The 25,555-nt window shown below is 38.7% G+C and overlaps 1 protein-coding gene across 1 annotated transcript in view; it reads left to right on the top strand.

The window, feature by feature from the left end:
• The window catches only part of GTF2F2 (general transcription factor IIF subunit 2), a 156,090-nt gene that overhangs the window by 78,269 nt on the left and 52,266 nt on the right, over positions 1–25,555 (top strand). Inside the window, exon 7 of the mRNA XM_065896101.1 lies at positions 9,883–9,964. Coding sequence (XP_065752173.1) covers positions 9,883–9,964 — 82 coding nt within the window. The remainder of the gene's footprint in view (positions 1–9,882; positions 9,965–25,555) is intronic.

The raw sequence follows: 25,555 nt of genomic DNA, 5'->3' as shown, positions 1-25,555 counted from the left end.
TTTGTCGAAAGCTTTCTCTGCATCTATTGAGATGATCATACGGTTTTTAGTCTTCACTTTGTTAATATGGTTTATCACATTGATTGATTTGCATATATTGAAGAATCCTTGCATTCCTGGGATAAATCCCACTTGATCATGTGTATGGTCCTTTTAATGTGCTGTTGGATTATGTTTGCTAGTATTTTGTTAAGTGTTTTTGCACCTATGTTCATCAGTGATGTTGGCGTATAGTTTTCTTTTATTGTGACATCTTTGTCTGGTTTTGGTATCAGGGTGATGGTGGCCTCGTACAATGAGTTTGGGAGTGTTGCTCCCTCTGCTGTATTTTGGAAAAGTTTGAGATGGATGTGTGTTAGCTCTTCTCTAAATGTTTGATAGAATTCACCTGTGAAGCCATCTGTCCTGGGCTTTTGTTTGTTGGAAGATTTTTAATCACAGTTTCAATTTCAGTGCTTGTGATTGGTCTGTTTATTATTTCTGTTTCTTCCTGGTTCAGTCCAGAAGGTTGTGCTTTTCTAAGAAATTGTTCTTTTCTTCTAGGTTGTCCATTTTATTGGCATATAGTTGCTTGTAGTAATCTCTCATGATCCTTTGTATTTCTGCAGTGTCAGTTGTTACTTCTCCTTTTTCATTTCTAATTCTATTGATCTGAGTCTTCTCCCTTTTTTTTTTGATGGTCTGGCTAATGGTTTATCAATTTTGTTTTTCTTCTCAAAGAACCATCTTTTAGTTTTATTGATCTTTGCTATCATTTCCTTCATTTCTTTTTCATTTATTTCTGATCTGATATTTGTGATTTCTTTCCTTCTGCTAACTTTGGGGTTTTTTTTGCTCTTCTTACTCTCATTGCTTTAGGTGTAAGGTTAGGTTGTTTATTTGAGATTTTTCTTGTTTCTTGAGGTAGGATTGTATTGCTCTAAACTTCCCTCCTAGAACTGCTTTTGTTGCATCCTGTAGGTTTTGGGTCATTGTATTTTCATTGTCATTTTTTTCTAGGTATTTTTTGTTTTCCTCTGATTTCTTCAGTGCCCTCTTGGTTATTTAGTAGCATATTGTTTAGCCTCCATGTGTTTGTATTTCTTTTTCCTGTAATTGATATCCAGTCTCATAGCGTTGTGGTCTGAAAAGATACTTGATACAATTTCAGTTTTCTTAAATTTACCAAGGCTTGATTTGTGACCCAAGATATGATCTATCCTGGAGAATGTTCCATGAGCACTTGAGAAGAAAGTGTATTCTGTTGTTTTGGGATGGAATATCCTATAAATATAAATTAAATCCATCTTGTTTAATGTGTCATTTAAAGCTTGTGTTTCCTTGTTTTCATTTTGGATGATCTGTCCAGTGGTGAAAGTGGGGTGTTAAAGTCCCCTACTATGAATGTGTTACTGTCGATTTCCCCTTTTATGGCTGTTAGCATTTGCCTTATGTATTGGGTGCATGAATATTTACAATTGCTATATCTTCTTCTTGGATTGATCCCTTGATCATTATGTAGTGTCCTTCTTTGTCTCTTCTAATAATCTTTATTTTAAAGTCTATTTTGTCTGATATGAGAATTGCTACTCCAGCTTTCTTTTGATTTCCATTTGCATGGAATATCTTTTTCCATACCCTCACTTTCAGTCTGTATGTGTCCCTAGGTCTGAAGTGGGTGTCTTGTAGACAGCATATATACGGGTCTTGTTTTTGTATCCATTCAGCCAGTCTATGTCTTTTCATTGGAGCATTTCTTTCATTTACATTTAAGGTAATTATCGATATATATGTTCCTATTACCGTTTTCTTAATTGTTTTGGGTTGTTATTGTAGGTCTTTTCCTTCTCTTGTGTTTCCTGCCTGGAGTTCTTTAGCTTTTGTCATAAAGCTGGTTTGGTGGTGCTGAATTCTCTTAGCTTTTGCTTGTCTGTAAAGGTTTTAATTTCTCCGTCGAATCTGAATGAGATCCTTTCTGGGTAGAGTAATCTTGGTTGTAGGTTTTCCCCTTTCATCCCTTGAAATATGTCCTGCCACACCCTTCTGGCTTGCACAGTTTCTGCTGAAAGATCAGCTGTTAACCTTGTGGGGATTCTCTTGTATGTTATTTGTTGCTTTTCCCTTGCTGCTTTTAATATTTTTTCTTTGTATTTAATTTTTGATAGTTTGATGAATATGTGTGTTGGCATGTTTCTTCTTGGATGTATCCTGTATGGGACTCTCTGTGCTTCCTGGACTTAATTGACTATTTCCTTTCCCATATTAAGGAAGTTTTCAACTATTCAAATATTTTCTCAGTCCCTTTCTTTTTCTCTTCTTCTTCTCGGATCTCTATAATTCGAATGTTGGTGCATTTAATGTTGTCCCAGAGGTCTCTGAGACTGTCCTCAGTTCTTTTCATCCTTTTTTCTTTATTCTGCTCTGCAGTAGTTATTTCCACTATTTTACCTTCCAGGTCACTTATCCATTCTTCTGCCTCAGGTATTCTGCTATTGATTCCTTCTAGAGAATTTTTAATTTCATTTATTGTGTTGTTCATCATTGTTTGCTTCCTCTTTAGTTCTTCTAGGTCCTTGTTAAACATTTCTTGTATTGTCTCCATTCTATTTCCAAGATTTTGGATCATCTTTAGTATCATTATTCTGAATTCTTTTTCAGGTAGACTGCCTATTTCCTCTTCATTTATTTGACCTGGTGGGTTTTTACCTTGCTCCTTCATCTGCTGTGTGTTTCTCTGTCTTCGCATTTTGCTTAACTTACTGTGTTTGGGGTCTCCTTTTCGGAGGCTGAAGGTTCATAGTTCCCGTTGTTTTTGGTGTCTGCCCTCAGTGGGTAAGGTTGGTTCAGTGGGTTGTGTACGCTTCCTGGTGGAGGGGACTGGTGCCTGTGTTCTGGTGGATGAGGCTAGATCTTGTCTTTCTGATGGGCAGGACTGCGTCTGGTGGTGTGTTTTGGGGTGTCTGTCAACTTATTACGATTTTAGGCAGCCTCTCTGCTAATGGGTGGGGTTGTCTTCCTGTTTTGGTAGTTGTTTGGCATGGGGTGTCCAGCACTGGAGCTTGCTGGTCGTTGAGTGGAGCTGGGTCTTAGCGTTGAGATGGAGATCTCTGGGAGAGCTCTCACCGATTGATACTACCAGGGAGGTCTGTGGTGGACCAGTGTCCTGAACTTGGCTCTCCCCACTCAGAGGTTCACGCCTGACACCTGGCGGGAGCACCAAGACCCTGTCAGCCACACAGTATGTGTTAGGCGTTCCACCAGACTCTGGGAATACCAGCAGGGAACTGCTTCTGCCTTGCTGAAGACAGCTTTTTCTGAGACACAGCTGCCAGCAAACCAGAGGTCCTACAGTGGGGCAACTGTACATCTATGGGGCCAGACGCTGGTTCTGGGGGCTCAGAGTCAGAGGACTGGAAGGGCAAGAGGAGAAAGAGGAAGAGGGAATTGGGAACTAGAAAGCTGGTGTGGAGTGGTAGAGCCAACCTCTTATTCTCAAAAGCAACTTTTAGATTAGGGATTATGTCTGTTTATACAGCATTACAACATTATGCCCACATCTGTATTTGAGGATTTATATTGATTAATTATATATATTAAATTCTATATATAATTATATATAACAAGCAAAAAGGAGACTACTGTGAAGTATAGGAGGAATGATAACTTGTGAACTTGCCTTGTAAACAGTAAAACATACAAATGTTTGTTTTAAAAATGTCGTTCTCTAAGTTATTTCTTTGACGAAAAGTTTGTTATGGCTTCTGTAGACTCATAGAACAATCCAAACTCCTTTGTACACTTAAGGCCTCCATCTTCGATTTTGTACCTTACGTAACCACTCTTCCACTCCCGGACAACCAGTCTTGTCATTCACAGGTACTCTTTGATGAGCATTACAACATCCCTTGTATAGGAATGTACATAAACCTTCTTTCTCCCAGTCCATAGGGGAAAAGTTGAAGAGCAATAGTAGGAGTGAGGAAGCCGAGATGTTTTCTAACCCGAAGTCTAGTCCTCAAATTATGGTTTCAGTATTTGGTTTAAAATTGGGAATTCCCAGCTATTTAGGCATGTTTGTAATTTGAATATCATTACAAGAAAACATATTGCATAAACAGATAATTTGGGGGAGTACATATATGGCTGCTCATTTTGTTGCTTTTGAGGTAATCAAATGCTGACTCTGTAGATTTACTGAAATCTGAGCATGATCTTTTATTCCTGAAATTCCTGAGTATTAGACAGAGATCAGAACATCAATTGACAAATTTGAATACAGCACGAAACACCTTCTTCGTAACATAGGGATTGCAGCTTTGCCCAACTGGTTTGTTAAGATGCCAAGTAGCATGTATTAATAGGCCTTGCCCTGTGAACCACAGGCAGAAACTGCTAGGAAAAGATTTTAAATGAGAACAGTGGAGACTGGTAGGAGTATTAAAAATGGTTTATCTTTTAAATGCTCTTGCTCTGTTGAAATATTATTTCTTTAGTCCTTTTCCAGCGAGGGTAGACACAGGTGTGATGTAAGGAAGAATCAGGAAAGGAGCCTCAGATCTCAAGAATCAGTCCAAAATCTTGCTTCTAACCTTGTCTGTGTTTTAACTTGAGTTGGAAGTGCTCTTAAAGGCCTCCACGTTGAACTGGATCAAGTGGTCTTGTGGAAATGAACGCCTGTAACTTCCTGATGCCCAACATCTTCTTAACACATTACTTCTCATTACTTACATGCCAGTGCTAATAGACACCCTTCCTGTTTACTTCCACTTTAACTTTTTCAAACTAGCCAGGCCCTTGACTTGTAAAAAATGCCAGTCAGTTGTTTCTCTTGGGTTCCTCAACATAGAGTATGTTGGAAGGTCCAGCTTAGAACAGAAGTCTATATATTTTCAAGTCTTGGACAGCTTCTCAACATTTTCTCATTGTCATTCCAAGAAACAGTTCTTCTCTAATTTCTACTCAAAGAAAATTTAATTATATCTAGGTCTTATAGAAAGCATTAGGGCAAACAAAATAAATACTAATGAAATAATAAAACATCCTCAGTTGGAGGGGAAGGCCAGTTTTGTTTTGTTTATTTTAGTGAGAGAGAATTGGAGGAGATCTGAGATCCCAGTGACTTTATTATACATATAGATGCTGAGGCCCAGAGATGTAAAGTAATTTCTCCAAAGTAACACCGCTGTTTAGAGACAGAATCAGAACTAGAACACTTCCATTCTTGTTTTAGGATGTACTTTGTGTGACTTACCCTTTAAAACTTTCTCTCAATTGTTTTCTGAAACTAGGTGGCAGGATATAGACCAATAAAATACCATCACCAAAGGTGTATGTTCATAGTCATGAAGATTCTTTGGGTTACAAGTAGCAGAAACCAATAAGCAAACCAATCTAGCCCCAAAAGCGAGGGAGGTGAGAAAATTTAGAAAAAGATCCTGGAATAGTTCCCAGAATCCAGAGAAGAGTTGAACGAACGGCCAAGCCTAGGGAAAGATAGGAACCAAGCCACGGCTGGGATTTTAGTAGAATGAGCCTATGTGGCTTCTCTTCAGAGTGCTGTTGTGACCATGTCCTTCTAGAGATTTCTGAGGTGGAGTGACTCTGGTATGGGTCCCTTAGTTTAAAATTCTGAGAGAGACAGACAGAGAAACAGAGAAGAGACAAAAGCCATTGCTCATGCTGTTCCCACCACCTTCGGTGCCCTTCTGCTTCACCTCCCACTCTAAATCCTACCCATTTTTCCAGGTCCAGCACAAACATTGCTTTCTCCATCAGAGCTCTTCGTAATCCCCAGCTAGACGTATTCTCTTTGTGTGTATGTGTTTTAATCCCAGTAGTCTGTCTCTCTGTCAGTAGATCATAACCCTCATAAACCATGGCAAATTCTATGTAGTACAGTAGATCCCACAGCCTTTATGGAAGGACTAGCAGTCCTTCCAGTAGTTAAATTAAAAGGTAGGGAATCATAAAAATGATAATAGTATATATTCCTACTGCCTTAAACATTTTAAGACCCACAAATGGACATTTAGTCACCAGCGTGCATGCAGGACAAGGCATTTGCTTTCAGTATAGGGGGCTGACTGAGCATCTGATTTCTCTTTCCTGTGAAAAGTAAACCCTAATTTAGTTTAGATTTTCGGTTTTGGTTTCTTTAAAAAGGAGCAAAAACTTAGACACTGCAAAACAATATGAATGCAGAATCCTTCTAGACTTTTATGTTTCTCTTCTAATCTCTAGTTGTCTCTCCAGTACCTAATTTGAGAGATTTTTAGCAATTTATCTTTATATCACATCTTACAAAGCATTAAACCTAGTTTTTGTAGAAACATCTCCCTCCCCCATACTCTTTTTTTTTTTTTTTTTGGCTGTACACGGGCCTCTCACTGTTGTGGCCTCTCCCGTTGCGGAGCACGGGCTCCGGACGCGCAGGCTCAGCGGCCATGGCTCACGGGCCCAGCCGCTCCGCGGCATGTGGGATCTTCCCGGACCAGGGCACGAACCTGTGTCCCCTGCATCAGCAGGCGGACTCTCAACCACTGCGCCGCCAGGGAAGCCCTCCCCCCATACTCTTAATTAATGAGATTATGTAATATATAATCAAATTGCATAATTACTAACAGAGTAAAACTAGCATAAACAAGTTCTGCATAGTTTGAGCAGAAGTGTGTGGGAGTAGTAGAGATTAACCTACTACCCACTAGTGTATAGTGAGCTGTGGGCATCTGTCACCATAGTTAAGACGGGAACTGAGAGCCTTGGTAATCTAGAAGTTGGTTAAGTGGAGGTCTATCACGAGTGCCTCTCGTGTGTTAAAGTGATTTATATACCTATCTCATCATCCTACTAGACCAGAAGCTCCCAAAATGTGATCTGGAAACCACTGGGTAGAGGGGTCCTGGAGACCCTTTAAGGGGCCTGTGAAATCAAAGCTATTTTTATAATAATACCAAGCCTTTTTTTTGCCTTTTTCACTCTGATTTTGTAAACATTTTTCAGTTTTAGTTGCTAGTGTCATCGATATCCGTAGTAAACCCACATAAAAGGTTCCTCGGGGTTCCTCACCACTTTTCAGGCATATATGCCACACGTTTGTGAATGGCTGCACTAGCCTCTACTGCTTGAGGGCAAGAGCCAAGTTTCATTTATCTTTGTTATTCCTGATGTGTTTTTGTATTATCTTTTACATAAAGGCACTTAGTAAATATTTGATAAATATATGAGCAATAAAAAGATTATTTTTCAAGTATTTCCAGTCTTTCAAACTGGGCCAATGAAGTAGTCTTAAGTCACGATTCCTGTATTAATGAATACGATCTGTAATTAACAGCAGTGGTGTGCAAGTGGGTGCTTTCAAATGCCTTAAAATGGGATATTTAATAGCTTTCCCCTGAAATCTTAAGCAGTGTTTTGGAGAAGAAGAGAAGCATGGTTTCGTGGAAAGAATATGAAAACATGTTCCTGTGAGGCTTTAAAAAGTGTGTGACACCTTTAAATCTTGCTTAGGGGGCTGTATTATAAGTAAATTGGTTTTTAAAAAACGTATTTAGGAAGAGAGCGGGAACGGCAAATAGTTAACAGAGATGTGGGGTTATTTAAGAGCAGCCAATTGGTAGAAGTTTTCATTGCTGCTGATGAAGACTTTTCCTTTCATCTGAGAAGCATTTGAAGGCTATTTTAGATTTGAAAAGGGGATGTGATGGACAGAAAATCATGGTTTGGGGAGGTGAATTTTACTGCTTTGTGTGAGTGAGCTTGATTGAAGAAGAGTGATGAGGGGTGGCCAAGTTGAAATGGACAGGTGCTTTGGATGCTTTTAACCCTTTCAGGTATTACGTGTGGAACGTTGACAGCAGAAACCTTTAACCAGAAATTAAACTCATCTTGTCCACCAGGAGTAGGTACAGATAAATTAGTGGGGAACATTCACAGGTGGTGTTGAAAGGTAGCTTTTTAGTATTCAGCATTAGTAAACACCTGGATATGTAACTAAATTATTTTCAGAGACAGTATTCCAGATCAATTTTGTTTTTTAAAAAGGATTAATTTATGTTTAAAAAGTGAACTTTTGGGGCTTCCCTGGTGGCACAGTGGTTGAGAGTCCGCCTGCCGATGCAGGGGACACAGGTTCGTGCCCCGGTCCGGGAAGATCCCACATGCCGCAGAGCGGCTGGACCCGTGAGCCATGGCCGCTGAGCCTGCGCGTCTGGAGCCTGTGCTCCGCAACGGGAGAGGCCACAGCAGTGAGAGGCCCACGTACTGCCAAAAAAAAAAAAAAAAAGTGAACTTTTCTCATGCGTTTAAGACATTACAGATTGGAATCTTTCCCAAATCTTGTTATTGTTATGGCAACAAGTTTTTCTAGATACAACTGTCAGCTTCAGTGGAGAGGCATGCTCAAATATAATACTTGTTTTTGCTTTAAGAAAATTAAGAAAATTTAAGAAAATTTTAATCTTACTAAATTCATTAATAAGAGGAAATTACTTTTAGATATTTAAACTTAAATTTAATCTAAAATAATTGCGGCCTTCTTATTATTTCCTTCCTGGCATATTTTGGTGTAAGGTAGACGTGCTTCTCATCATTGCTCTTTGCAGTCATCTGTCAGCCTCTACTTGAGGTTTGTTGCATATGTTCCATTGAATTATTGAGTTACTGTGTGTATTAGTACTTAGGGGCTATAATAAGGAGTTCCTAGATTTTGGAGGCAAAATCGAGAAAGGTCACCATAAGAAAAATTTTCTAACATAAATCACGTGGGCATGGTTCTATCTGCATTCTATGTTTTGGTCAACTTATCTGTTCCTCCAGTGAACTGTATGCTTCTTGAAGACTACTATATTTCAGTCATCTTCGATTCTGCAATGCCTAGATGGTTCCCTTCACATCGTAGGCATTTAGTTAATGTTTGTGGAATGCATGAGGTCATTCACCCTGAAAAGATGGATCATAAATGCATTGCTGATGAGCCAGAGGAGTTCCTGAATCTCTTCCAGAAACCTGGGTGAACTCTCCTGGAAATACAACTGAACCATAACTGTTCCTAACCATAGTCGTACATTTCCAGACTGCAGTAAAGCAGATACCATTCGTGGGTCAGTCATACATGCATTATCAAATAAGATGAGGTCTTAAAGTGACTTGGTGCCTAGTAGGTATGCAGTAGGTGCTAACTTTTGTTTTCTCTTGAATTTTGTGTCAGGGTCACCATAAGAATTCTTACTAATGGTGGGAAAAAGTGTCCTTCTGTTTGGACAGATATTCATAGCAGTTAAAGCTCTAGTTTAGACACATCATATTAATCATTTTGCTGGAAAATAGAAGTCAGAGCAACTGGCAGGCAGAACTAGTACACAGTATAACCCAACCAAGGACCTGCCTAGTTCCACAGTATTTTCTAAGCTAGCTGTACTAGTCACCGTGTATTCTAGAATTTTCTTTTTTGCACATATACCTGTGTGTGTGCCCATGCATGCGTATACGTGTGTGTATGAATTTTTGATTTAGTGCCTCAGGCTAGCTGTGTTTTCAGAACTTACTTCTCTCCCAAAGATGATATACCTGCCACACCCTTCAAATTTTTACTTGATTTTTATGCCCTTTTAAGCCACTCTCTTTAGGAAGAGCTAAGTGTATAAAAGCTGTTATTGGCAAGGGGCAGCGCAATAAATAAACCTGACAGAAGCCCAGTTTTTTACTAGCCAAGAGTAAGGTTTTTCTCTATTCTGACCAATGATATTACTATAAACTTAAAAATATTCCTTTTCTTTCCTTGATTTTTATTATTAACTATATTTGATTGTAATCATTGTTACCTTGGCTAGTATGTCAAAATACAGTCTTGAACATGATAAATGTTATTTCTCAATACGTTTGTTAATTTTTGTCTTTCCATTCAAGATAAGCTTTCACTGGAAGGAATAGTGGTACAAAGAGCTGAATGCCGACCTGCTGCCAGTGAAAACTACATGAGATTAAAGAGGTTGGTGTTTTTTAACTTTAAAATAATATGTGATATTTCTTTTTTGGGATTGAAATACATACATTAGATTGTCTGTAGACTGCATGAAAACTATGGTTATTGTTGAAAGTGTTTTCTTCAAAGGTTGTTTGGTTTTAAAACCAAGTAAGAACAAACTTCCAATTATAAAATAAATGTCATGAGGATGTCATGTGCAACATGGTTACTGTAGTTAATAATACTTCATTGCACATTTGAAAGTTTACTGAGGGAATACATCCCGAAAGTTCTTACCTAAGACAAAAAAAATTATTTAACTATTACCTATGCTGGTGGAAGTTAACTAGACTTATTGTGGTGATCATTTCCCAATGTATACAGTTATTGAATTGCTTTCTTGTACACCTGAAATTAATACAATGTTGTATTGTATACAACGGGTATAATGTCAGTTATACCTCAGTTTTTTAAAAACTCAGGAGTTTCTTTGGCAAAAGAACTTTCAGAACCTGGGCTGTTAATTTGGGGTATATTAAGCTACTGTGTTAATATAACCTGGAATCAAATTTTTTAAATGTCTTTTTCTAGTTGTCCTTATAAATCTTGATTCTCCAAAGACATGTAATAAGATCTTTGTACTGTTTTATTTTCAAGGGCTATAATTTTCCCATGATGAATATGTATCTAAAATACTGTACATTAAAAAGCAAGTATAGTTAGTTGCTAGAATACCATCCTTTTCTCTTAATCTACAAAGAACTTTTTAGAAACTTATTACTTTGTTAGAGATTTTGCTTAGGGGTCCTTCCTCCCCACTTTAGTACGTGGTTAACCTTTTGTAATTAATATTTAAAGATTATGATCGTGAATTCCTGATACTTCAAACTTTGTGACTTTCAAAGAGTCAACAATTTTTTAAACCTGGAAGAAATGTATTTATTGTACTTGCTTTATAGTTTATATTGAATGTATTTCAACCCCATGTAGTTTAGAATTACACATTTTTTCATTTACCCAGCACTTACTACGTGAAATAGTAGTGAACAAAACAAATAAAAATCTCTACCCTCATGGAACTTACATTTTAGAAGATTGTAGCTGCTCAGAACTGGTAGTTGGGAGGACACTTTCAAGCGACAGCAGCAGGCCTTATGGATATCCAAACTGGCTGAGCTGGATCAGCTCTCAGTTTCACATTTAAAAATTTTTTCCCCTTTTCTCAATTAGATTGGAAGTCTGTCTCCTGGGAATGAAGCAAAGAGACTGGCTTTGTCCAATAATTCCTCTAATTTCAGCGCCTCCCCGGGGCAAGTAAAAGGATGACAATCAAAATGAAAACTTTTTTTTTGCGGTACGCGGGCCTCTCACTGTTGTTGCCTCTCCCGTTGCGGAGCACAGGCTCCGGACGTGCAGGCTCAGCGGCATGGCTCACGGGCCCAGCCGCTCCGCGGCATGTGGGATCTTTCCAGACCGGGGCACGAACCCGTGTCCCCTGCATTGGCAGGCAGACTCTCAACCACTGCGCCACCAGGGAAGCCCGTGAAAATTTTGTATAACAGTAAATAACTTTGGAACACAGGCAGATGTTTCTCTTTGTTTCTGGCCTATAAAGTTTATTATATAATACAAGTCCTTTTGAGAATTTTTCTTCAAATAACTCCTGAAATTGGAAAATGCAAAATCTGATTTCTCAGCTGCTTGCCAAGATATTTTTCTGTGGTCTTAATTTTCTTTAAAAGTTTCTAAAAATTTCTGATGATGAGATCAGGCAAGTCACCTGCTGTGTTTATGAAATGGCTGTTTTTTCCTTACCAAAAAAGACATTAAAATTGTTTAGCCTTTTGGAGTATGCTAAAAGACCAGCCATTATATATTTCAGTTACTTCAGTGACTCGAGGAAACAGGGTGATTCAGGAGATGATAATTATGTGAGTTAGATGCTATATGACATAAGTCTTGAAGGCTGAGATTTTTTTTGACCAAGTGGAAAAAGACATGAGTAAGAACACTTTCTACACAGAGAGACATGTAGGTACAGAGACCCGGGGAAGGCATCAGGGACCTGTGTGTAGTTCTGCAAGCCTGGAACGCAGGGTTTATTTGGGGCAGAACAAGCAGAAGCTCCAGCCCTTTTTTGAACTGTGAACTTAAATATCCAAAAGCCTGGTTGGATGTCCAGTAGACATTTCAAATATGTCAAAACCTGAACTCCCAGTCTTGCCCCTCAAACCTGCTCCACCAGCATTCGTTCTCATCTGAGCTCATGCCAACTCTGTCCTCCCATTTTTCTCAACCCATAAACCTTGGTTGCATTCTTGACTCCTCTCTCACACCCCACATCCAGTGTGTCAGAAAAATCTTACTGACTGTACCTTCAAAATATTATACATCTGCAGTCTGACCATTTCTCACCACCCACATGATCTGCCGTTGTTTCTCACCTGGATCACGGCGGTAGCCTCCTAGCAGAGTTCCTGCTTCCACCCTTGCCCTAGTGGAGTCTATTGTCAGCACAGTAGCCAGAGCAGTTCTTTTAAAACCTGTCAAGTTGTGCCATTCCTCTGCTCACATGTCACTTCCAGTGTTTCCTGTATTACTCAGAATAAAATCCAAGTCCTTATAATTGTATACAGGGACCTACATGGTCTCCCTACCATTCTCTTCCCCTTCTCCCCATTCGAACCTCCTGCTTCCCTCCATCCACACTGATCTCGTAACAGTCCACGAGCACAGGCACAGTTCCATATGAGGGTCTTTGCACTGGATGTTCTTTCCTACCTGGAACACGTTTTCTCCAGATAACTGCATGGCTCACCTCGCCTCTTTCAAGTCTCTTCTCAAATTCTACTTTTTCAATAAGGCGTACCCTGACCACCTTATTTCCTTCTATGCTTGTATTTTTTTCAATAGCACATATCACCTAATGTAATTTATTTACTATATTTATTACCAGCTTTGCCCTAGTGCAGTTTAAGCTCCCATCGTTTTTTTGTTTTGTTTTGTCTGTATGTGCACCTACTTTGTTCACTGATACACACACGCATACCCCCAAGTGTCTAGAATAGTTCATGACATGTAGCAGGTAGTCAGGAAATATTTGTGGTTTTTTGTGTGCTTTTTTTTTGTTTTGTTTTTAATTAATTAATGGCTGCGTTGGGTCTTCAATGCTGCGTGCAGGCTTTCTCTAGTTGCGGTGAGCGGGGGCTACTCATTGCAGTGGCTTCTCTTGTTGCGGAGCACAGGCTCTAGGCGTGCAGGTTTCCCACCAGGGAAGTCCTAGGAAATATTTGTTGAGTGAATGAATGGCAGGACAAAAGTTGAAATGTTAGTCTCATATGCTTGTTAAATTACTTGTTAAAAGGTCTTCCATGCTGTGGTAAGAAATTTGGACTTTGTGTGCTTTTACTATTAGGGAGGCACTGAAGGATTTTAAACTGATGGAAAGCGAAGGGATTTGTGTGTTAGAAGAGTCATTCTGGCCATAGTACAGAGATTGAAACCAGGGAGATAAATTAGAGGCTGACGTAATAGCCCAGATACAAAATGTCAGAATGAGTAAACAAGGTGGTTAGGCAGAAGGGAGATGAGAAACTAGGTTCTGAGGATATTTGGAGGTAGAGTTTGTGCGACTTGATAAACTCATCTCAAACTTCCATGATTGGGCTTTCCTGGTGGCGCAGTGGTTAAGAATCTGCCTGCCAATGCAGGGTACCTGGGTTCGAGCCCTGGTCTGGGAAGATCCCACATGCTGCAGAGCAACTAAACCCGAGTGCCACAACTACTGAGCCTGCGCTCTAGAGCCCGTGAGCTACAACTACTGAAGCCTGCGTGCCACAGTTACTGAAGCTCGTGTGCCTAGAGCCCGTGCTCCTCAACAAGAGAAGCCACCACAATGGGAAACCCGTGCGCCGCAACGAAAAGTAGCCCACGCTCCTCGCAACTAGAGAAAGCCCGCGCGCAGCAACGAAGACCCAATGCAGCCATAAATAAATAAATAGATAGATAGATAAATAATTTAATTAAAACTTCCATAGTTGTGGGACAGGGGATTTCTCTAGGACCAGACTGATGGTGGTGGCTCTTGTGTTGTGGCCTAGATACACGTCCTGCTGTGAGTCTCAGACTGGCTCCATACCATCCTGTGCAATGCACTGACGAGGTCAGAGGGATAAAGAAGTCCTTACAGTTTAATTTAAATCCTGGTTGACAATTTACGTAAAAACTTAAAGAGGCAGGAAGTACTTAAACTTCAAGAAGCGTAACAATGGGTAAACTATCAAAATAGGAAAGTAATCTAAGTCATAAGTTGTGTCTCATGTGTTTTGTTTATCATTATTCAACATTTTCCAGTGTCTGCTGTGATCACTAAGGTAAGATTCAATTTTAGAAAAATCACTAGATAACTGTTCTTGCTCTAGAGAGCTTTCAGTCTTCGAACCTCAAGAAAACACACACAGAGGATTATTTAAAAATATTTATTGACAGTGTAGTGGGGGAGGAATAGAAATGTTGTGGTACTATTGATGTAAAGTGGAAAGACAGATTTTCAGATGTGGGTGGGTGATCTCAAAGTGGAAGTGTTTGAGAACAGAATTGGTGATTCAATATTTCAGATATCCTGTACCTAGATATTTCATACACAGGCTCAAAGTTTTTCAGGGCCTTCTTCTTCTTTTAATTAATTTTTTTTTGTTGATTTACAGTGGTGTATTAGTTTCTGCTATACAGCAAAGTGTATCTGTTATACATATACATGTATCTACTCTTTTTTAGATTGTTTTCCCATATAGGTCATTACAGAGTATTGAGTACAGTTCCCTGTGCTATACAGTAGGTCCTTATTAGTTATCTATTTTATATATAGTAGTGTGCATATGTCAATCCCATTCTCCCAATTTATCCCTCCCTTTCCTCTTCCCCTTTGGTAACCGTAAGTTTGTTTTCTACATCTGTGACTATTTCTGTCTTGTAAATAAGCTCATGTGTACCATTTTTTTAGATTCCACATATAAGCGATATCATATGATATTTGTGTTTCTCTGACTTACTTCACTCAGTATGACAATCTCTGGGTCCATCCATGTCCCTGTAAATGGCATTATTTTGTTCTTTTTTATGGCTGAGTAATATTCTGTTGTATATATGTACCACATCTTCTTTATCCATTCATCCATTGATGGACATTTAGGTTGCTTCCATGTCCTGGCTATTGTAAATGGAGCTGCAGTGAACATTGGCGTACATGTATCTTTTCAGATTATGGTTTTCTCCCGATATATGCCCAGGAGTGGGATTGCTGGATCATATGGTAGCTCTATTTTTAGTTTTTTAAGGAACCTCCATACTGTTCTCCATAGTGGCTGTGCCAGTTTACATTCCCACCAACAGTGTAGGGGGGTTCCCTTTTCTCCATACCCTCCCTAGCGTTTATTGGTTGTAGATTTTTTGATGATGACCATTCTGACCAGTGTGAGGTGATACCTCATTGTAGTTTTTATTTGCATTTCTCTAATAATTAGTGATGTTGAGCATCTTTTCATGTGCTTTTTGGTCATCTGTATGTTCCCTTTGGAGAAATGTCTATTTAGATCTTCCATCAGGGACTTCTTCTGACTGCCTACTCTTTAATGACATTCAGGGTTTTTTTGATAATCTGGCTCTTGTCTCACTTCCTGGCTTCATTTTCAGCTCTTCTCCTTTACATAGATGTCCGATAGTTATATCACACTACAAGTTGTCTTCCCAGATGTACTAGGCACTTGTACATCTTATGGCTGTGTGATATGTTGCATCCTTTATCTGGAAGGCCTTAACTACCTTCTGCTAAGGGCCTTTAAAACCAACACAAGTGTCGCTTACTCACAGAAACCTTCTCATATCTTCCACTCCCCACTCCAGTCAGGATCTGCCTCCCCTGCCCCTTTCCTATGTTCCCACATACTGTTCTTCTTTAATGGTATGTATAACAGTCTATGTTTTCTACTACTTAGGTGTACATAGTTGCATCTTCTACAAGATTATAAACTTCATAAGAGCAGGAACTGTGAGTTTTATTTTTCTTCCTTTCTTTTCCGTTGTTCCTTCCTCCTTTCCTTTTTGTATCTCAGCACTTGGCATAGCACATTACAAATATATAAATATCCAGAAGTATCTGTTGGGTTGAAATTGATTGAAATAGAAATGAATGGCAAAACTAGGTACGGAAACATGGAAATCAGCAGCACTCAGCTGCTTTAATTTTTTTTTTCTTTGCTCAGAGCTACACTTGAAACCTGGACTTGATTTTTCAGTTCATTTACACGTGCATGTGTGTACACATACGTACACACACACATCTTGCTTTGAGAAGAAAGTGATTGTAAAACAAATATAGAAACATTTTGTCAACAACGAAAAAGTTTTTCAAAGTATAAAATAAGAATTGAATAGTCTTCCACTTACAGAGGACTAGAAAAGAAAGCCTTTGTGTCAAAGACCTTTCTTTCCTTGACTTAATTGAGTGAGGTTTTTTCCTGAAATCAGTGAGATTTTACTATATTATATTTTAGCAAATAGCAGCTGAACTATTCTCTTAGTAATGTAGATGGGTATATACAAAGTGTATTTTATATTTATAAATAATACTCTCTAAGAACGATGTGTTACTTCAGTGGGAATTTAATTTTAGTAGTAGATTCTTATTACAGCTCTCTGTTATTAAAATTTAGCTGATAAATTAGCCAAATGTTATGAGAATTACAACTCCCATATTCATCAAATGTAAGTAAGATTCTGTTAGTTTGTAAGAGTCTGTCATTCATTTAAATGAAGGTGGAAATTAGTATTGCAGTAAACCCAAGAAATATGTAAACCTTTGAATCAGTGAAATTTGAGCCAAGAAAGAAATGAATCCTGTGCTATAATTTTCTTTTGTCCAAACCCATCACGTATATCAAATTTTACAAAAATCCATTTAGCCACACAAGAAAATCTAAAAATCAAATGGGAAAATAAATATTTCCAATGCTTCTAGTACTTTCTCTTTATCTGACATAAATTTGGATGGATCTGAATGATATTTTATTAGGAGGAAAGTTATTTTGAATTGCTAAATGTAAATATATTTAAAATAGCTCATATCTGATGTATTATGTAATTTAAATTTAATTTGTATTGTTTCATTAAGTGTAACTTCACTAATCATCTTGAGTTTTTCCTTAATAGTCAAATGATAAATTACGTAATCCACCTATTTATAATTCATATTGTACATTTTTAAATGTAAAGGGACATAAATATAAGACAATCATCCTAACGTGTTTTCGTGTAGGAAATCCTAGTAATAGGAAAATATATGGCTTTTTAACTTCTGCATGTTTTTGTCACTAAGTCATCTAAAAATATTTGTCTCAAAAATTTTTATTTTTAGTTCTTTCAGTGTTTGTGGGTTTTCTTCAAAAACCTAATAAGAAAAGCTTTTCCGTTTGGGAACAGAACATTGGCTGTAGATGGGTGGAGAAAAGAAAAAGCAGGTTTCTTTTCTATTCTAAGACACCAGACAGAGGAAGCAAGTTGTGATTCACATTCTCTCCTGGGGAGAAGTTACCTTGCTGTACCTGCCTAGATTCCTGATGCTTCATATTATGGTAAAAGATGTCTTAGAACGTCTTATTGTAAGGGAAATGGAAAGGACCCTCTCACTCAGTAGCTCTTTACGTAATTTGTGGGTGATGTGATTCATGCCCAGAGAAGTTTCTGCAAATAAAATTTTTGCTTAATGCAATAACAGCACTGAAGCGTTTTTCTTTTCACCATATTTAAACTAGTTTTCGAATATATTTAGTCCTTGTAATTTTTATTTTTCTTCATACATAAATTACATAGAGAATAATTATTTTATAAATGATACTTCTTATATATTAGGATGATTATCTTATAGCTATGTCCCTTTATATTTAAAAAAGTACAAAATGAGTTGTAAATAGGGTAATTATATAATTTATCGTTTAAAACAGGATACTTTTAAGAATGAAAGTAGGCCTAACCTGAGAGCCACACCGAGACAGCAGTGTAAACTGTCCCACATAAACTGCGATGTAAGATCACCCTTATTGTGAATAGCCTGGATATATTAAAGTGCTAACTTTAAAATGAGAACTTAAAGAGTCAAATAATGAAAGTTCTGGCAATTAGGAATAGAAACTGCTATGGCTGAACATAAACTGCTGTGTGAGTCCCAGTAGCCACCCAAATCTGGGCATATGACAGTGCTATGTGAACGTTTAAATGTATATTTGTATAATCGTAATGTAAATTTGTAGATAAAGTTTATTAAACAGCAAACTGAATAATAAACTAAACTTAGCTTTACAGAAAATCACTTTTCTGTTAATCCTAAATAAAAGGTTATAGAAGTAACTCAGGGTTCAATAAAGATAATTTCATGACCAGGGAAATACAGTATTGGATTTTAGCTTTCTGGTGATCTTATTTGAAACAGATTTTATTGAACAGAGTTTTTGGTGAATGTTGAGGTTAATGGTTAATGTACTTGTATTCATTAGATGCTTTCATTTGTAAGTATCAGAAAACCCAGTGCAAACTGGCTTAAAAATAAAAGGAATTTGTTGACTCCCGTAAATTGAATCCAGTGGTATTGTGGGCTTTAGCCGTGGCTGTACCTAGGAGTTCTCAACGTCCTTAGTGTTCGAGCTGTTTTGAATTTTCTTGGGTCTGTCTGTCTCCAGCTTGCCTGTTTTCAGACTGGCTTTTCTCCTGGTAGCAAGAGGGCTACTTGCAGCTCCCAGGATTATCTACCTCATTCTTTATATGGGGCCTCGGGAGTTAAGTGACCTTGTCTTCAACCAGCCATTAAACAGAACCCTTCACTTCCTTCTGTGGACCAACATGGGTTCTGAATTTATTTCAGAAACCGATAAATGTGTTAATGAAGGTGGGGAGTGTGCACTAATGCTTAGGGCCCACCTGTAGAAATGTACAGGAGGGAGGGTCAGTCCCATCAAACAAAACATGTGGCTGCTGCTCCGTAGAGGGGGGACAGGGTGGGTGCTAGGGAGATAATCCTGAGATCAACAGCAAAACTCTTTTTACCAGAAAAGCATCTTAGGGGTAAGAAACACTCATCAGGGACATTCGTACCCTTCATTGCTTCTCTTGAGGAATGACCGTCTTCTCTCTTGAAAGAGGGTCAGAACTTTTATTAGAAAGCAACTCTGTGAAGATGCCTTAATAATAGGGTAAGATGGTGCAGAGCTTGGGCTCTGGAGTCTCACTGCCTGGTTTCAAAGACTGGATTCCCCATTTACTGGCTCTGTGATCTTGGGCAAAGTACATGGCCTTTCGGTGCCTTTGTTTCCTCATCTGTAAAATGTGGTAGTGGCATTTATCTGTGTTATGATAATGATTAAATAATACTATATAATACATGATGTGTCTGACACAGAGTAGGTACTCAATAAATATTACCCATTACGTTTATGACAGTTGCCTGAGTAAGTACTCCTGTCCTAAAACCCTCTGGAGATATTCCCAACCCAACCCGGTTTGTCTTAGTTCTCCTGATAAGAGACTTGCACACAAGGATTCTTTTTGAATTCCTGCCCTGAAGTAGATAAATTAGTTTAATCATGTTTAAATTGGAAATAGAGCAGAAAGAGAACTAGAGCTAAGAAAAAGGATCTGAAGATTTTTTTATAGAGTTCATGATAATAATTCTCTTTTCAAAACAAAAACCCTAAAGTAGTGGTTTAGAAGTTCCTAGGTATTATCGAGATTCAGACCCAAGGAACTGAGTCTTCACAGTCTTTTCATCTACCCTGTTCTTGCCCTCAAGAACTCCTTAATGTGCCCACCACCATATATAGATCAGAAACCCATGGATTTTTAGTTTATAAATCTTCTACTGGATGTTCAGAATCTTTATGGAAATTGTAAAGGTTACTGATCCTGAAATTTTCCCAAGTTACCTTTGGAAACAGTCTTATCGTCCCCTCCTGCAGTGATACTTTAGCTGGTGACTCTCCTGAGGTACCCAAATGTGTGACTTTTAAAATGTGGGGCTGTAAATCTTCTTCATCAAAGATTTTTTTTAAAGGCCAGAGAACAGGAAGTTCTAAAGAGCTAACCCAAGAAGGCAGCTAACCTTCTTTGCCATAAGTGTGCCCTTGTTCTCACATCCTTTCACCTTGAACTGCTCCTTTTTAACTACCATTTAAAAATGAAGCATTATGTGAAAGAAGCTGGATGTCTTCATTGAAGTACAATAATTTTTAAATGTATTATAAATAAATAGCTGCAGTAAACATGCAAAACTACCAGTGGGATAAAACGACCGTGAAAAGGTAGTCATGGTGTTTTATCAAGAAGTTTTTAAAAGACAGATCTTCATGGGGAATGCTGTTTGGTGCAGGGAAGCCTTCTGTTTGGGGCTGCATTGGGTATTTGTTGCTGCGCGTGGGCTTTCTCTAGTTAGGGCGAGCGGGGGCTACTCTTTGTTGTGGTGCGCAGGCTTCTCATTGTGGTTGCTTCTCTTGTTGCGGAGCACGGGCTCTAGGCACGCGGGCTTCAGTAGTTGTGGCACACGGGCCCAGTAGTTGTGGCACGTGGGCCCAGTAGTTGTGGCCTGCGGGCTCTAGAGCGCAGGCTCAGTAGTTGTGGCCTGCGGGCTCTAGAGAGCAGGCTCAGTAGTTGTGGCGCACGGGCTTAGATGCTCTGCGGCATGTGGGATGTTCCCAGACCAGGGCTCGAACCCATGTTCCCTGCATTGGCGGGTGGTTTCTTAACCACTGCGCCACCAGGTAAGTCCCAATAATGGATTTTTTTTTTACCCCCACACCGTGAGGCTTGTGGGATTTCAGTTTCCTGACCAGGGATCGAACCCATGCCCTCGGCAGTGAGAGCACTGAGGCCTAACCACTGGCTTGCCAGGGCATTCCTGGTGTAAGAAAGACTTCTTAGGGAGATTGACAGTAAAGATGTCCCTTTTCCCTCTGAAGAGCCCTAGCAGCTGTCCCCACAGCCCTTGAGCTGTAGACTGCTCCTAAAGATTTACTATTCTGATGAAACAAGGATTTTCCAAATGATTATAAAAAGTTATCAGGAATATATTGATATATTAAAAAATTAAACCATTGGCATAATTAAACAACAGACAAAGGTTCTATATAATCCTTCTTTCAAGTCCTCAGATATTTTTACCCTAAGATTGCAGGAGGAGAGGGATTTTTTTTCAGTATCTGGGTACCGTTGTCTCACCCTAAACACAGCTCATCTTTGGAATTCCCCACCTCTTCTGCCTGCGTCTTGGTGTTCCTGGGGCTTCTGACCCCTTCTTACTCTGCTGCCGTTGCAGCTCAAGCGCGCACTAGAGCAAACCCAGTCATTATCAGTCTTCCCCATGTGCTTTCGTGTCCCACTGTCTGCTGTGCTCTTTCCTTGCTTTCCTGCTTTCCAGACTCCTGTTCACCCTTTAAGATTCAGCTCAAATGTCAACCTGCACAACTGTTTCTCTCCACCCAAGATAAGTACCATTCCACCAAGTTCCTGCTTATACTTTTTCTAATAAACCACTAATCACATTTTGCTTTTCATTCTACTTTTATTACTTTTGTTTATATCTCTACTAGATAGTGAGCCCCTTGAGGTCAGGGTCTGTAATCTCATTCATGTTTAATCCAACAGCTTTATGTTCAATAAGTGCTAGTGGAGTAATTGACCAAAAATCAGTAGTTTAAAGTTAAGAATTTACATTGTACCTTAATTAATGAATCTCTCCAGGATTAATACTCTTTTAAAAATGCATTTAGCTGTATTTAAGATTCAAATTATAGGTCCTGAGAAACAGTATTGGCATGTGGTGGTGTTTGTACAAAGCCTCACAGCTTTGCAGGATAAAAATACCTCAATACACAATTTCTCTTTGTTCACTCACAATTGAAAATCAACAGGGCTAAACCTTAGGCAAAACTGTGAAGTATGGAAAGTTTATCTTTATTATCCCAGCATCTCCTTTTTTCATTTCTTTTCCTCTTGGTAATGCTGTCTTTACGTATCTATTTACTTTTTTTTTCTTAACATCTTTATTGGAGTATAATTGCTTTACAATGGTGTGTTAGTTTCTGCTTTATAACAAAGTGAATCAGTTATACATATACATATGTTCCCATATCTCTTCCCTCTTGCGTCTCCCTCCCTCCCACCCTCCCTATCCCACCCCTCCAGGCGGTCACAAAGCACCGAGCCGATATCCCTGTGCCATGCGGCTGCTTCCCACTAGCTATCTACCTTTTACGTTTGTTAGCGTATATATGTCCATGCCTATTTACTTTTTATCCTGCTCTAATCTTTTTTATTCTATCAATTCTGAATATATTTTAAGAATGAATGGGCCTAAGTCAAACTGGGTATTTGATTTTAAACCTTTTCTTACTAAATGTGAAATAATAGCCCTCAGGTTACCTGTTCAAGGTATTTGAGTAGGCACATTTTTTTCACGAGAAGGGAGGAAAAGTCATTGAAATTATAGCATTTATAGGTTGGCCCTAAACACAGATTAAATATGCCTTTTTGTTTGTTAGGGGGACTTATCCCCAGGATAACCATCTGTGCTTCCTGGCCCAAGTGGGTAGATCTGGCCTAGCTGCATTTGTTGGAGATCTGTTCTGAGAATTTAAAACTTGCTCCTGAATGTGACCCACAGAAGTGGCCAAATGTCCTTAGGCAGGATCAGGACCACCACTAGTCTGTATTGTACAAATTTTTAAAGGTGATCCTTCCTCAAGTGTTTTTATTTGTATCTGTCAGAAAATCATAGTAATTTACATATTTGGTTAAATAAGACATTACTACCATCTGCCAGAAAATTGTCATAATAATTACACAGATCTTTGCTCTCTCTGATGCGAATGTGCCTCTTCATGTGGCACCACTATACACGCTAAACAGAGAAACCTGGGAAGGAGCTCTACTCTCTGGTTTGCTGCAGGCCTTCAGGTCCTGTTTTCTTACCAGTTGGCTTAAAATTTAAGTTGCTTGCCCAGTCCTTGCAGGCACTGGGTTTTCATCTCTTGGTCTGTGATTCCCTGAAGCACTTGAAAACTGAGGAAAGATACCACATCTTCCTTTATTAGGGAACAAGGGTCCCATTTAGTACGTTGAATCAGTAGGAATAATGACAATCAAGCCTTTAACTTATTGCTAGGACGAACTGATTTAAACTTTGGGATGATCAGGCTTTAAATATTGTTAGTAGTTAGTCAATCAAAGTACAAGAAAACCTGACTCATAAACATCTTATATACTATCTCTTTTGCTTGAGACTCTAATGCAATTGCCATGGGATGTATTTGTAAAGAAAACTTGGATTTTTTTAAAAGAATCTTTCAATTTATAAGTAGAGAAAGAGAAGATATTGTTTACAGATTTTAAAAGACTGTTTTGGGGAACTGATTTTAGGGGTCACACACTCTTAAATGGCTTCATATTTATATTAATTAGATGTTTATTTTAGTTACTGTTTTTTTTTAGTCTTATTTCCATTTTCACAAATGATCATAGAGTCATAGAGAAGTTGTGATTTGCCCAAGCTCACAGTTTGTAAATGGCAAAGCTGGAATTTGAACTGAGATCTGATTGATTCCAATGTGTTAGGTGGCAGGCTGCCTCTTCTGGCTTTTGTAGTTTCAAAACGTTGCCCGGCTTATCCGTAGGCCAAGGGAAGGGAGCTTGTTCTCTTTCTCTCGTCTCTTGCACTGGATGATCATTGCCCTGATGCCCCACAACTTAAACTAATATCGTTAGGACCATAGTTCTGTTTCACTGTACAACAGGATAACATTTATGGATTTATTATATAAAATATATAATGGCTTCATTGTTTCAGTTTAGATTTTTGAAATCAAATTTCAGATTCTACAACTTAAAAATGAGCTTTGTTAGCATAACTTGCTTGAATTTCAAAGCTCCATGTATCTGTAGAAGAGAGGTAGAGTATTAAGTGATTTTATGTCTGTGAAGTTTATTGTTTTACTTTTGTGAAGTTTATGTGAAATTTGTAATACTTTGAGGTACTTTTGATGAACTAGTAGTCGTACCATTTTGAAGATCCAGTTCTCTTTAATATACCCTAGTATTACACTTGTCATATACTGTATACTGATCTGTATGTGACTTTGAAGGCCTCAGAATGTCTAAAACCCTTTTTGTGTAACATGTTATGTATTTGAGGAAAACTGAAAATATGGAATTAACAATAATCATAATGTTAAAGCAGAAACTTTTCAAACTGAAAAATAGTAGACATGTGGGAAAAACAGGGGCGAAAGATGTGGGCTTAGTAGTAAGCTTATGCAAAGCAATATATGCCAATGAACGGTATTCCCACTAAAATGCAGTTCCATGAGGGCAAGACTTCTTGTCTGCTTTGTTCACTGGTGTATCTCTAATGACTGGAAGAGTGCCTGGCGCCTGGTAGGTGCACAGTGAATATTTGTCGAATGAAGAAAGGAAGGCATGAGACTTAGGTTTTGTCTCACAGGCTGCCTAGGGCTTTGATGACAATGAGTCATGCCTTTTCAAGCTGTTGCATGCCAAGTTAATTTATCTACTTCTGTCACTTCCCCATGCTTCATAGCTTCAGAGTGTCATTTATTACTCATTTGCTCAACAGATATTTATTGAGCATCTAATGTGTACTAAGCAGTGTAACTAACATAAAGCAACCAGAGCTTATTTGTTTTGGGGAATGGACCATAGATGGGTCCTAAATAATAATTCAGAGTATTATGTGATTATAATTTTTTATAATCATACTATTTTGAGAAAAAATTATTTTCCAAAAACTGTGTTCTTTGTACTTACGATGTGACTTGTATTACAAAGCACAAATATTCCAGAAAGCACCATTTTTGTTATTAGCAGGGACTGAACCATTTGGGTCACATCACCTTTTACATGAAGAATCACGAGTATTATATTACACAGATTTCAGGATCTACCAGGATGGATTTCCTCCTGGCGTACTCGGATACAGAATTTCCTGTAGATCTTTGTAACAAATTAGCTGATAACTAAGGGGTTCATATCAGCCAGAATAGCTAGGTTATAGCCCAGCGTGATTAAAATCAAGGCCTTAAAGCAATTCACTTCTGATTTATGCTCTACGTCTCATGTTTGTTGGCAGTGTTTGTTTACCACAGTTATTCAGGGGCATGAAAGAGAGGTTGGCACAAGCAGTAAATACCAGGTTTCAGAAAATATTGACTTGGTAAAGTCAGAGAAAGGAGTCATAGTGTTTGACTAGATGAAGAGTGGGAGGGAGGGATTCTGGGTGGAACAGCACAGCATAATTTGAGATAAATCAGTAGGAGTGTTCTGGGAAACATAGTAGATCAGCCTGGCAGATTAGACAGAGGGCTGATTGTGGGGATTTTCAGTGTTAGACTGAACAGGCAGGCGAGCCAGTGAATCAACTGATTGAGCACATTTCCCTCTGAGGGAGGTCCCAGGTCTCCTTCATAGCTCTGTCCTTGGCACACTCTCCTCCCTTTGTTACTGTGGTCCTCTTTAGTTTTCCTCTTGCCTTAGTAGTCTTTGTAGCTCCCGCTTCTGTCTTGA

This window comes from Phocoena phocoena, chromosome 18 (assembly GCF_963924675.1).
Source record: "Phocoena phocoena chromosome 18, mPhoPho1.1, whole genome shotgun sequence".
Taxonomy (NCBI): Eukaryota; Metazoa; Chordata; class Mammalia; order Artiodactyla; family Phocoenidae; genus Phocoena; species Phocoena phocoena.
Note: the sequence above shows the minus strand (reverse complement) of the source record. Positions and strands in the feature narration are given on the sequence as shown.